This window comes from Lygodium microphyllum, chromosome 27 (assembly GCF_053477565.2).
Source record: "Lygodium microphyllum isolate KBCC chromosome 27, Lygodium_microphyllum_v1.1.10, whole genome shotgun sequence".
Lineage (NCBI taxonomy): Eukaryota > Viridiplantae > Streptophyta > Polypodiopsida > Schizaeales > Lygodiaceae > Lygodium > Lygodium microphyllum.
This window is the reverse complement of record NC_141161.1, coordinates 87,479,611-87,494,081: the sequence shown is the minus strand read 5'-3', so window position 1 is coordinate 87,494,081 and position 14,471 is coordinate 87,479,611. Positions and strand designations below refer to the sequence as shown.

General features: G+C 38.3%; 1 protein-coding gene across 7 annotated transcripts in view; it reads left to right on the top strand.

Annotated features, from left to right (window-relative positions):
- LOC148012577 (uncharacterized) overlaps positions 1–11,865 on the top strand; it is a 40,763-nt gene extending 28,898 nt beyond the window's left edge. For 4 of the 7 annotated variants that reach the window (XM_087668908.1, XM_087668910.1, XM_087668911.1 and 1 more), the window contains 10 exons: positions 8,679–8,951; positions 9,047–9,177; positions 9,278–9,464; positions 9,600–9,659; positions 9,758–9,994; positions 10,080–10,338; positions 10,425–10,630; positions 10,715–10,765; positions 10,846–11,227; positions 11,322–11,864. In XM_087668908.1, the coding sequence (XP_087525034.1) occupies positions 8,679–8,951; positions 9,047–9,177; positions 9,278–9,464; positions 9,600–9,659; positions 9,758–9,994; positions 10,080–10,338; positions 10,425–10,630; positions 10,715–10,765; positions 10,846–11,133 (1,692 nt within the window). In that variant the 3' untranslated portion in view covers positions 11,134–11,227; positions 11,322–11,864. Of the gene's footprint in view, positions 1–8,678; positions 8,952–9,046; positions 9,178–9,277; positions 9,465–9,599; positions 9,660–9,757; positions 9,995–10,079; positions 10,339–10,424; positions 10,631–10,714; positions 10,766–10,845; positions 11,228–11,321 lie in introns of all 7 variants that reach the window. The other 3 variants (XM_087668909.1, XM_087668906.1, XM_087668907.1) reach the window with 2 other exon arrangements.
- Positions 11,866–14,471: the final 2,606 nt, after the last annotated feature.

Genomic DNA, 14,471 nt, shown 5'->3' with positions numbered 1-14,471 from the left:
CAGATAATTAATTTCAAAATATTTGAGTAGCTTTGAGTCTCTTCGGACATCGCTACAGTAAGTGAGTGGCCACCTAGGTGCTGCCAAAAAATGACACATGCACTGTCATTGTTCCTAAGTCCTAGAAAGGTTCCTACAAATCACCCGGATATTCTCTCTCTTGGGATTCCTTACTGAGGTTAGGGGCTAGCCTTTTCCATAGGGTTGTTAATCGCCCATATAAAACACTTGCCTGCCTTGCTTCAAGTTTTTAGACCTTTGAGGAACTGGAAGTGTGAGGACAGTCCTTGTGACTGGTTTCCTCATTTCTAGCAGGGCTGCTGCTGAATGGTCAAATGTTTGGGAGCAGAGTGGGGAATATTAAAAGACGAGTTTAACGGTACTCTAGAAAACCAAAGTTTGAAAATAAACTTGAGGCTGGAAGTGGTCACTTGAGTTTCCTAGTTGCTCCTGTGAGGATACACTAGGGTTTGGAAAGAAAACATAGTGTGTACGAATGTGATTAATACATAGTTCAAACAAAATGCAATGAAGAAGAAGATGATGAATGAATGTTGAATGCTGAATGAACAATGAATGAGTGAAGAAGAAGAGATACGACTGTAGGCTCAAGGAGTGGAGGCTGTCCAACAGCCAGTGTCCCTCATGGGATCTGGCTGAGGTCAAGTATTGGAGAGCGTTGTCCTCTGTGAATGGATCCCAAGTGCAGCAAACTGGCAATCTTGATGCCAAAATCTGATGTAGACCACCCTGGCAGCAGCGTAGATGAAGAGGAGTGTTCCATGCAGCAGGTTCGGAAAGGATAGATGATGACAGAGGGCTGAAGACAGTGGGGAGCAGGCCGGAGTGACAAGCACAACAAGACTGATGGCTGCAGAGTCAAAACATAGCTGTCTGCAGCTCAGCTGGTAATCAAAACACAGCAATATTCAGGGGCTGAGAGTGGATATGATTGTTTGAAGGGGATGGAGGTGCAACTGACGGCAGCTCCTAGACAGTGTAGGGGAAGTAAGGTGGGAGCCTGATGAGCAGCAGATGATGAAAGATGATTATGATGATGATAATATGTGAGCAGAGTGAAGCTGGGATAACATCCGAGGCAATAGGTAGAGGTTGGGGAGTTGGTGAGCACAAAGAATGATAGTGGTAGTGCATATTGTGTCCCCTTTTATCAAAATTTTGAGTTGGTTGTCTTATCAAATATTCTCAAGTATTGTCATAATTTATTTGATTATCGAATATTCTCAAGTATTGTCATAATTTATTTGATTAGTTTTTGTAATTTTAAGAGCTTGAAAAATGATAGAGATGGAAACTTATTGTGGCTTGACACTCCCTCTTAGGTCCAAAAAGAGTTATCGAAGACAGTAAAAGAAGGTTTTAGTTTTAACCTAAAAGGTCCCATCCAAATAGACCAAGGCATTGTGCCAAGCATGTTATCTTGGATTGGCAAGGGACCTACCTAGGTCACACAAGCAATGGATATCTTTGTTTGAGTTGACCAAGAGGTCAACCTAGTGAAATCAAGACATTGGACTAAGGGTGTTGTAATGGATTGTTCAGGGGCCTACAATGATCGCAAGGATGGTGAACACTCCAATGGACTTTAATTTTATTTTGCTCTTTTTTTTGGGGGGGGATTGAATGGGTGCATAGTGCTTGGGTGACATTTGTGGCTTTGAAGCACCATGGTACAAAGTGGTTCACACTTGCAGAGAGAGAGCTAAAGAGAGTATAAAACCTATGAGGATTTAAGCCAACTTTTGATAGTATGGAGTGAAAAAAAATGCTAGGGCAAACACAAAGAAACATAGAATGTACGATAACATAATGAACACAATCTATAGAATGCTAAATGATGTGAAAATGTGCAAATAATTGGAAGCGTGAAAGAGAGAGCATGAACATTGACAAAAAGAAAGAATACATAAACACAAAAAACTCAAAATGAATGCACAATGGGATCCATAAGATGAAGCAAAGGATGTGTAGTACGATACCAATTGGGCATTGACACAATGATGTTGAGTACTAGTGTCCCTAGTCTCCCTCTCTTCAAGGATGTAGGATGATGCCATACTACAATTGAGAGAATAGTGAAGCAGATGTAGAAGCCTTGGATTGAGACATGATACAACAAAGAAATCCTAAATACTTTGTCACAATACAAGAGGATAAGAACTTGTATTCTTTCAATTAGTTTGCATAGTCAATTACTTATTGAATTTGTTCCCTTCGTTATTAATAGGATATCTAGAAAAGTGCATTAGAGCTGGCCATTGATGAGTAGTCACATGTTGTGATGGATCCATGTAGTGGGTTTATAATACACACTTTCATGATGAGTAGTCATAGGTTGTGATGGACCAATGTAGGGGGTTAGAAAAAATATAATATGCATTTTCATTGTATGATTGGATTGGGTGTGTGTAATCCACATCAAAGTTTATTAGGATTAGACTCATATATAAAAGGATTAATGCCTTGAAGTGTAGGCTAGATTCACTAGAATAGACAATTACAATCAGCAAGACAGCATGATCATAAAATTTTTATGCAATGTGTATATGTAAACCGAAAGTTTAGAATGCACATATCTTTGCATCAAAAAATCATATGGGGATTCTAAGACGGTTTTAGTAATGGGTTTTGAAAGAATTTTCACATGATACCTATATTGATGAATCTCTACATTTTAGGAGTCTTGGATTCATGTAAAAATGCTTATTCTAAAAGATAAGATGACATTCTAAAAATAGTTTATTTGTGTTTGATAGTTCTTACAAAATTTGGCTCTCTATTTCTTGATAGTTCTCAAGCCAAAGGAAAGCCATAAAGAAGATGAGTGTCAAGTCTCTAATTAGTTAAGCTTCTAAGTATCCCACCACTTGTCCCACTTCATGACATATTGCTGGACAGTGCCACTTTACTTTCTCTTTTTGCACTAAGTCTATCTTTCTTATATTGAAAAATAGCTTATTTTTTCTCATTTTAAATCAAAGTTTGTTGTTATAAACTCATGTATAATAATTGAAGATAGTCCGAGAGTTAATCACAACCATCTCTTATGGAAGTAGATTGAGAGATAGCTATTGTTATTACTTTGTGTTTTGTTGTATACTTGTGTTTATCTTCGGTGCTTGAGTATATCTTTACATCGTATCAAAGCTAGGTACTCTTTGACGAAACCTAAACCTTGATTTAAAAGCTTGACATGGAAGATAAGAACAGATGACTTCAAACTCTTCCATACCACTTAAATCTCTTGAAGAATCTGTATCGAAAATTGAATAGGAGTGGTGCTTCCAACTCACTTTCAAAGATTCTAACACAAGCAGATAAATATCTAACTACCATGGTTCTAATTGACCATACGAGATCTCATGGGCTGAATATGATTTGATTCTTATGAATTGAGCCCAATAAGCTATTGAAGATAAATTTGATTATCTCCCTTTAGATTCCATGTACAAATTTGAAGATCTTGCAGATTTGATGGAACTTCCAATTGGGATTGATCATTCGGTTGGAGAACAAGACACCGAGTACAAACCTTTATTCTCTACCTCTCTTATTGTGGTATTAGATGCATAAGTTTATGCTTTTGTTTTCTCTTCTTACTTTCATGCAATATTTTCTTAATAACCAAGAAGAAGATACTCTTTAGTTTGTTCATACTAGTCAAAGTCATAAAGAAGATAAATTCTTATATATAAGCACAAGAAGAGGTGCTTATAAGAAGAAATCATATAATTCTCCTTTTAGTTTTCCTTCAAGTTTTGCATCTCTAAGTAAGTTTGATGTTTGTGCTGCTTCATCTTCATTTCAATTTTCCTACCAAAATCATGAATCTCCATTTATTTCTATCCCATTTACACCTCAATTTCCAATCCCATCCATCCCACCCTTAATGTAAATGGCTGTTTTGTTGAAGATTTCAACAATAAGTGCAAATCTTGGTTCACCATGTGTAGCTTCATCAACAGATTGCAGTTGTATTTATCGAGAGCAGTCATATTCGTTGTCACCTTGAGGACCGTGTTTTACTCCCTAACACCTAGAGGACTACATTTCACTCCTACCACAGAGCATTCTCATCCACAGGTACTGCTGCTTGGTTAGTTCAAGATAGTACAATCATCTAGGAGCGTGGTTCAAGGTCATTGATTCCACTTGCCTCACCTCTGTGCCAATCCTAGAGACATGGAACCTTGAGGCCCTTCATTGTCTCAACATTGTACACGATTCATTATTTCATTTGCTTTTTGTGTTTCGGAGTTCTTTGTCATAAACGGTGTATTCCACCTTGCAAAGTCTATTGTTTCTTTACAAGTTAGAGTCCAAGAATAGAAATAATAGTCATTGAGCATATATGGATTAATTCTATTGCAAGAAACTGTTGGAAATCCAGCCAATTGTATCTAATTTGGTGTATTCTTCAATTGTCTAGACAAATATTAAAATTGGCGCTAGACCTTGGGGCCAACATGTGTCATGTGTTGCATAGGAGCATTCTAGCTCCAAGTGTGTGGATTAAAGTTGCCGAATTAAGTATTTGCTGTGTTTTACTGCCCTTTGGGTGTTTGAAGGCAACTTTCAACTTTTGAGTATGTAAGATATGCCAAACCTTGTCTTTGTTGCACTTGAATGAGCACTTTCAATGGTAGGCTCCAACATTAAAGCTTTAAATTAAGGTTGCAGAACTCAAAATAAATGTGCAAAGTCACTTTCTTCCATCCATTTTGCATCCATTAATGCAAAATGTGAGGTAAATTTGCTAAGTCACTCTCTTTCATCCACTTTGTAGCCATTACCTTATCTTTTTTTCTTATATATGAGTATTTGTTTTGAGTAGATAGTGCGGAGTTAGGATTGAGCTAATGCTATGATGCTTTAAAGCAACTATGTGTTAGTGACGAGTTCAATACTTCATCATTGACTTGCGCTGAAAGAGTTGGCTAAAAAACTTATGTTTTGGGGGGATGTGAAGTGTATTGACGCTATGGTGTATACAACAAATATTACCTTTTTTAAGGCTTGTGAGTGTCAAGTAAGATCTATGAATTACCTTTCATCCACTTTGTATCCATTACCTTATCTTTCTTTTCTTATATGAGTATTCGTTTTGAGTAGATAGTGTGGAGTTAGGATTGAGCTAATGCTATGGTGCTTTAAAGCAACTATGTGTTAGTAATGAGTTCAATACTTCATCATTGACTTGCGCTGAAAGAGTTGGCTAAAAAACTTATGTTTTGGGGGGATGTGAAGTGTATTGACGCTATGGTGTATACAACAAATATTACCTTTTAAGGCTTGTGAGTGTCAAGTAAGATCTATGAATTACCTTTCATCCACTTTGTATCCATTACCTTATCTTTCTTTTATTATATGAGTATTTCTTTTGAGTAGATAGTGTGGAGTTAGGATTGAGCTAATGCTATGGTGCTTTAAAGCAACTATGTGTTAGTAATGAGTTCAATACTTCATCATTGACTTGCGCTCAAAGAGTTGGCAAAAAAAATTATGTTTTGGGGGGATGTGAAGTGTATCGACGCTATGGTGTATACAATAAATATTACCTTTTTTAAGGCTTGTGGGTGTCAAGTAAGATCTATGAATTTATGGACATAATAATAGAGAGACTTTAGAGCTTGATACCAATAGATATAACACTATCCATGACTTGTGTTCAAAGAAAAGTTGTTTTTTGCTCTACCCTTTTCCTTTTTCTCCTCATTGACCTCTACCTATACCTCACTTACCACCTCCTCTTCTTCTACCTCTCTTACAAGCTTCTCTACTCTACCTCCACATCCTCTTCCTCGTGTCCCATCCCCTACAACTCTATTTCTATTTCCTCTTCCTTCACCTCCTCATCTTTTCCTTCCCTTGCCTTTACCTATATCTCTATATTCTTTGCTTCTCTTACAATGCCTAAGCCGCTTCATGAAGCCTTCCTATTATACATAGCTCACCTTAAGTCTTAGCTTTAAGTTTCTTTTTGTATCTACTATCTACTACTTTTTGTACTTGCCACTTGGCACTTGTGACTTGTTATATGGTGATCCATGAACCATGATCCATCCTTGCAACTAGCTCTTTTTTAAATCCATTATACACGTCTTCAATCTTATTTCTATCTCATGGGTAGCCACTCTCATGTTAAAACAAGTAATATTTACTAGCTTAACCCTTAATTTTCTATGCATTTTTTAATGACCTTACGAAACACCGGATTTTATCTGAGATTTTTTTGTGTATGTTCGGTACCATACTAAGTCCACGGATTGGATGGATTGTACTTGAGTGCCTTGAAGGTAGCAATCAAGTGATAGAGCTGGATGGTGCTTGATCTTGATACTAGGAGGACTATCAAAAATCGGCTGGTTGAGGTTGTTAAAGGTGAATGACTTGGCTTTTAAGAGTGCCAACTTTTGTGCATGGTTGGCAAGTGTATGGTTGCAAAAGTGGATCCTCTTGTGGAGTGGGAAAAAAACAATAGAATGAGGAGAAGGAGAAGGATCCTAGTCTTGATCATGATGCAGTGTATTAGGATTCAGAGTGATGCTTTCCGCTTTGCCATTTTAATTTTCATTTGCCCCATATGTTGGTATTAGGTTAAGCGGCTACTCAAATCTTGTTAGCCTTTTCTATTCCATTTTTTGTAACTATTGATCATTAGCAATGACTTGTTACATGACTCATGGCACATGTACTTCAATTGATTGCGATTTATTGGACTTTGGTAATCATTATTTTGCTTGCCCTAGGGCTGTAATTCTATCTTATTATTGGTATGTAATTCAATGAAGTAATTTTATGCATTGTTGTTTCTTAATATGATATGTTGATGATGCACATTTTGGATTTCAAAATTGTTGAAAATCCCAATTGCTTGTCCCTGTCCTTGTTTGTGTCACTACGTAAAAAAGTGTATGTAGACTTGCTTGAGAATTTTTTTGAATCTTCCACACATGAATTTTTCTCCCTTGATTAAGGTCATTACAAGTAGCTAGAGTCTCACCATACAAGTAGCACACATCTTGATATATCTAATGTTCTTGTTCCTCCAGCAAAATTATCACACTTTCCTCCTTTCTAATGGTTCTGTCTATCTTAAATGTGGATCCATAAACCCTTCCCCAAAGAGCAATAGGTTGTACCAAACGGTAAGTCCTTTACTATAAATATGAGTTGCATGTAACCCATCTCTTCAAGAACTGATACTTATTTCCACATGAAATCAGAAACTCATTTCCTCTCAAAACCTTGCTTCTATTTTCTCATGGAACCTGTGCTTGATAAACATGAGCATATAAAAGAACTCAACGTACTCCAATTCGCATCCACTTCTTACTTAACTTGTCTGTTTCTCTTGATGCTTTATTCGTTGCTGATATTGCCATCTGTAAGGATCCATTGCCAATGGTACATTCATGGACTTCTTAAAGTACTCAATATATGATAATATTCTATGCTCACAATATCTTTGCTCTTTGACATGCTGAATTAATGGTTTGCACTTAGCCAACACACATGCTCACCCCCTTAAGAGATTTGATGATGCTCTTGACAATGGAATGCAGTGAAACTAGTCTTCAGTAAATAAAGAGTTGTAGAAATCAACATTGTTGCTTTAATTCAACAATTTGAATAAGTTAAAAGAGCACAACACAGATGAAGCTAAATTGGCTCTACAGATTTGCACAAATTCACATAGACATGAACTACAGATTGGACCAAAACCTTCGCACAAAACAGGCTGAAAATCTATCATCAAAGCAGGCTGAAAATCAGCACAAAACAGGCTGATTTGTTGGTCATGAAATCTCCATCAACATCCTCTTCTCAATTCTACAAGATACATACATGCTGCCTGCAAAGTCTCCAAACTATCTTGTAATAGAAAATCCCTTTCTTCCTTATGAGAAGCCTTCAAAGTAACATTTTTGCTACATCCATGCATTTTTCCCAATAATAGTCATGCCTCAACGCCCCATGATTTATCCATGCCACTTTAGGCCTAAGGCTCGTGGCCACCCAAGAATGACTAGTCATTATTCTCCAAAAACGAGGTATCCACCCAAGAATGACTAGGCAAGGGCTGGCTGCACCACAAACTGAGTTATCCACTGGAAGTCATCTCTCCTTGTTTGCATCCACAGATGGCATGATGAGGTCCTGATTTGACCAATGGTGCATTTGAGTCTGTGTAAAAGATGCATGCCCACATATCCTCAGTGCATGATGATTCCATCATCCTAGAAAGGTGCAAGAAATATGTTCGATATTGCACCATCTTCATTTGTCTTTTCCATTTGTTTTCCATTTTGGTTTCTGCCGTCCCTATTTCTATTTAGAACTTTTCCTCAAACATCCATTATATACTAGTGTAAGTTTGTCTATTACATTTTCTTTAGCATTGGTTTGTATATGCAGGCCATAAGTGATCATAGCACACAATAATCAGTCAGCCTGTGCATGCTAGGACTTGACTTTTTGTAGACGGTCCAAAAACTCGTAATTCTGATTGCCCCACCTTGTGCAATATGTTTGTAAATTCTGGTTGGACTCCAAAGTCCCTAGTTTGCAAAACTTGTTTTTATGCTTGCAACTTCACCAAACTTTACTTCTGCCAGCAGTTTTACATTTTTATTTGTTTCCTTTTGTTATTGTAGCAGGCTATTAATAGTTCAGCAGTAGATCCAAGAGATATTGCATTGTGGAAGGCACTTCATACCTCTCGTGATATTTTGAGGCATGAATTGGATGTATTTGTTACATCAATTCACCAACAAGTGCCTTTTCAAACCATAGAGAATAATGCTGTGGCAACGATTGCAAAACAATTGAATCTTACTTCAACTGAGAATGGAGGGAACAACAGTGGAGATAGAAAAAGGCATCCAAAGAATCAAAAATGGAGTCAGGAGGTGGCCGATTCTTTAAAGGTATGTTATATAAATTTCATCACTGTGTTGCCCTTTTAAGGCAATCTTTTTATTGTAGTGCAGTGACTGAGCAAATATGTTGCTTCTGGCGCTAGTTAAACCAATCTGGCGGGAACAACCAGCTTGCCACATCTTTTTCATTTACTAAGTTGGAGTTAGTGGAGGCATTTCAAGCATTAGGCAGTGAACTTTCTCTTCTTTGGAACACCTTCCTGAAATTTCACAGGTAAACGAAGTTTGTCTAATCTAAATTTGGCGCTGTTAATCATGCTTCTAAATTTGTCTTTGCTCTCTGATATCATTGTAAAAGCAAAACAATGTTCCAGATCAAACCGATCATTGCTGTGGGAATATTTAAGAGGTGCATGGGTTGACGAGAGAAGCACAGAATGGTCATTATGGATCACTCATTGTAAGATGGACTTACAGCTTAATGGTGCTAACCAGGAATATGGGCTCTCTCCTGGCATGCAGCTTTCTAATAAGCAACCCTCAAAAAAAATAACAGAAGAGGTAATTGTATTACATCTGCCTCTGGGGCTTGTGGCAAGCATGATCTTTCTGTCAGATGCAATAGATCTTTGTATCGTCACTGTTTGACTGGTCGAAGTCTGCTTGGCTACTAATCGAAGTAAGATCGATTTGCAGGCATCTGTAGTGTCAGCTTCGCGGGCAGAGCTGCATCGTAAAACTCTGGAGCAGATCAATGTGAGAGCTCTGTGTGCATTGTAGATAGATAAACTTAATACTTTTTCTCATCAAGCTACCAGCTCTCCAAGCTCACAGGTTTGCTTGTCTGCATCCAGATGGACAGTCATACACTTCAAGATATGCATGTTTTTGCAAGCCCATCACATTTGCCCATCATTTATGTTGAAAGTCATACTGTGCCATGTGAACCAGTTGGTTCTGATCCCACACTGTCCAACAAGAACATGGGATCAGAGTTACGTCTGTTGGAGAATCCTGGAAGTCTTCTAACAATGTCTTCGAAGAGTCGTGGAAAGGTCCTACGTGTGGTGGTTTTTGTTCATGGATTCCAGGTGGGTTTCTCACAGTTTTTGTAATGAAGTTACGAGTACTTGCTGAAGCTTACTTTCAACATTTAACAATCTTTCCTACTTTTAGGGTCACCACTTGGATTTGCGGTTGGTTCGAAATCAGTGGCTTCTCATCGATCCAACTGCAGAGTGCTTGATGTCAGAGATAAATGAAGACCGTACAACTAGTGACTTCAGAGAGCTAGGGCATAGACTTGCAGAAGAAGTAGCAACCTTCATGAAGACTAAATTTGGTTCTTTCTTGAGAAAAGCCTCTTTGGGTCATTGCAGACTGAGCTTTGTTGGGCATTCTATGGGAAATATAATCATCAGAGCAGCTCTAGCTGGTAAGCAATGAATAGCTTCTTTTAGCCTTCATTGGTTAGAGGAACAGAACGATTCATGATCTTTATTTTATCCTATCATGATGCAGATCCTCTTATGAGACCGTATCTGCAGTTCTTGTATACTTTCCTGTCAATCTCAGGCCCTCATTTGGGCTACTTGTACAGCTCAAATACTTTGTTCAATTCTGGTTTATGGCTGCTTAAGAAGCTCAAGGCTTCTCCCTGTATGCATCAACTTACATTCACAGATGGTGCTAGCATTCAAGATTGCTTTCTTTTCAAGCTCAGTGAGGTGTGAGCCTGCTGTAATCACATTGCTTCGTTTGTTAGAACCTTGCTCATTTTCAAGAATAACCTTGCCTGTGGGCTGTTCCAGGAGAGGACCTTTGAGCATTTTCAGAACGTCATTTTACTGTCCTCTCCTCAGGTAAGGAAACAAATTTTCAAAGTCATGTTGTGTTTTGTACAAATCTCAAGAACATGATGTTCTACTGTGAAACTTCATAGGATCGGTATGTGCCTTACCATTCAGCACGGATTGAGATGTGCCAAGCAGCCATCCGCGACTCTAGGAAAGGGCCTACTTACTCTACAATGCACCAAAACTGTATGGAACAAATCCTGAGGGCCTCTGCAGTTGACAGGGCTTTCTTACGCTGTGATGTAAATTTTAATACATCTGCTCAAGCTCGGTCTCTGAACAATCTCATCGGTCGCACTGCACACATAGAATTCCTGGAAACAGATGCATTCTTGAAGTTTTTGATGTGGACATTTCCAAAATTCTTTTCTTAAATACCACCGGCATCCCACTTTCTCAATTCAACACTGTTATATAAGATGGGAGCTCTTCATAACTTACACCGTTTCGATGAGACATGCACAGAAGGTATACAAGTGAGATTTGATAAAGCCATCAGTTCTCAGCCTCTTCATTTTTCGGGTGATTTTCTTTATTGACCAGCAAGTGGATTTATTTGCAGGCCCTGTGGCAGCCAAGCTTTGAAGCATATTTGCTGTCAACCAGCATGTTCTCATGGAGCAATTGGTCTTTACTATATTGAAGGTTTTGGGCATGCGCAATATGTCAAGAGTGCCCTTTCTTGGGTTCAATTTTTTACCTTACGAAGATGGAACCATCGAACTGTTTGGTTGGTTTAATCAAGCTGATTACCCCATGGTTAATTTAGACTTATAAGCTGCAATTATAGGCCATCGGCTTCTCGTGTAGACAAAAAGCCAGCGCTGAAGAGAGCAGGCTTTCTTAGAAGAGGGACATCGTTGAGTGTATTTTAAAATGATGGCCATATCTACTGAATAACATCTGTAACCTTGCAATGGACTAGCAAATCCAGAGGTGGATTCTCTCTCTCTCTCTCTCTCTCTCTCTCTCTCTCTCGTTCGCTAAATGCTTTGTATCTCTTGGCTTGCCAAAGGCATAAAAGGCCATTCAGAAATTATAGTAAACTTAAAAAGTGTCATGATTGAACGTTATTATTGGATCATGTGTTGACGCGTAAAGATAATTATTCTTGTTATTCTTTTGGTTCGCGAATATCACTGGTAGTGAAGTCTCATTCAGGACACATTTGATTCACTATTTTATTAAGCTTTAGTAGAACTAGAGATTGATTGATATTTTTTTGTTACTGAAGCCTCATTTATGTAGGCTATTCAAGCATGATCTTCTTTTTCACGTATAAGAGTTCGGAGAATGATTAAAATGGGGCTACTCTCAACCCTAATTAGGAGGCATCCCTTTTATAACCTAGTCATTAGGTACAAATTATTCTCTCAACTTGTGTCAGGAGTAATGCATATGTTCTCATCGAAACCTTGACTTTATGTGCTCATTTGAGTGCTCTGTAACTAATGGTTTCATGGTTTAAGAAATGTAAGACTCACGAATTGTTGAGGTGTTAATACTTCCAAAAAGCATCCTTGATCACCGCGGAGAATCTCAAAGGCATGGAGAGTTATTGCATGGAGTAATAGGGTGGGAGCCTGAAAGCTCCGTGGAGAAGCTCAAAAGCAGAAGTACATCTGATGGTAAATGCTGTTGTGGTGAGCTGGAGTCAATTAGACATCTTTTTTGGGATGGGTGCATTGCCCGAGAGGCTTGTAACTTCATCCTGCCGTGTATGCATTTGCAACCAGGAGCTCTGGATAGTTTGCAATTTTGTATCTTTGGCTTAACTCTCAGGACAGTGTTAAAATGTTAAGGACTTCAAATATCAGACTATTAACTTTGTAGGCTATTTGGGATATCAGGTCCAATGGAAGGCTTTCCTTGGATGTCTGTATTGCACAGGGCCAAGCCATTTTGGAAATTGTCCTGTATGATATGTAGGGAAACTTGATGGTAGGGCAATGCTCAAGCTGTCCCAAGTTAAGTGAGTAATACCTGCCTCAAGCTTGTAAGCGATTATTTATTTATTATATTACTAACACTATTTTTGCGCGTCCAAAAAGCATTCTTGATTGTCTAATATCGGTATTAAAAAACAATGCACGTTCTTCATGAGTGGCTCTACAAGCCACATAGTTAACGATACTAGATATTAAAGTGTAATTAGATTTGGCTAGAATATTTATTACAATAGAAAGTGTTACTCTTAATCTCACAAGTGAAATCACACACCCTCAAGCACACCACTGAAAGCTTGTATAATCAATTCCACTTCAATTTCATTAAAAAATGTCATAGCAAACAGCATAAGTCGGCAAATTATGGATTTTTGGGTTCAAAAAAGCTAGTTCCACCTTTAACCAGGTGGTCACTCAACAAAGTCGTCACACAATAATCCGGTTAATCGAACGCCACATAGCTTAACTCCAAGTAAACCCAACACAACTACCAGTGGCAACAAAGAGGAATGATTAGCTGTTCGCAGCGTCATAAAGAAGCAAAGGGGTTAGTAGCTATGTGCAAATTCATGGGGCAGTATAGGCGTCGTAAATTGTTTAGAAGGTGTAAGGTTAGGTAGGTATTTGTGAGCAATCTTAAGCTTGAGGATCGAGTTCGCATAGGTCCTTCCCACTATGCAGAATTAAACCAACCTGGTACTCTCTAAAAACACAAATGCTGAAGACCAAGTGGGAACACTCTGCGTGGCATGCACTCTCAAGAATTGTGAGAATTGATAGTTTAGCTCACATGTGAGTCCCTTTGTCACTCAGGCGATTCAGCTCAGTAGTGCTGGAAAGAACACTCGTATGCATTTTTAACCTCGTACCAAGATATATACGAGGAACCCACTCAATATCCTTTTTTTTTTTTTTGGTGGTGGTTGATGTTGTTGTTGGGTTGGGGTTGGGGTGTGTTGTTTCTTAAGGTCAAGATGTACACGAGAGCCCCTTAATTTACGTAATCCCAAACCACTCTCAAGATTATGCCTCCCTTAGTATTCCATTTGGGTCTGCATGTAGGAAACTTATCACAAGAATCCATATGACCTAGTAAAGCTCATCACAAGAATCCTTAGGAACTACAAATTGCACAAAAATGAATTATAAACTGGTGAATGAGATGGCAACCAAGAACTTTTGTTCACTGGTGATTTACCTTTTCCCGTGCGGAGAAAGTAGAGTACTTAATCTCGAGTTTGTTGTCTAGTATTATACAGAAAAATATACTAAACTTATTTTATTCCTGTGCTTTGTTAGTTTTGTACAAAGGAAGGACATTGGTTAGAGCAATGAAAATTGAATTGCTTAATGTATTGATCACTCGGTGAGATTTGTAGGAACAAATTAAGCCAGTAGATCAACTTACTAAGAAGTAGATCTTGTTATTATTGTACTCGGATCGGCTCTAAAACTGTGCGCTTGACATTTACGTCTTTGCTCTATGCATGGCAATAGCAAGCCCCACATAAACACACATCGTCAAACACAGACGCATCCCATCGGTTGCACACCACTTATTAGAAATCACATGTGTTGCACGCAAGAAACTCTAATTCAAGGAGAAATAAACCATCCCCTTAAGAATTTTGCTTCAACCTATGTACCCGTGAGCACAAGTGAGGTTTTTGAGACACAACATGCTTAAGGTCCATAGCCTTTGGATTCCAAACATTCTCTTCACCTCTATAGCCCCTCATTGTATCCACTCTAGAGATAAGATGAGC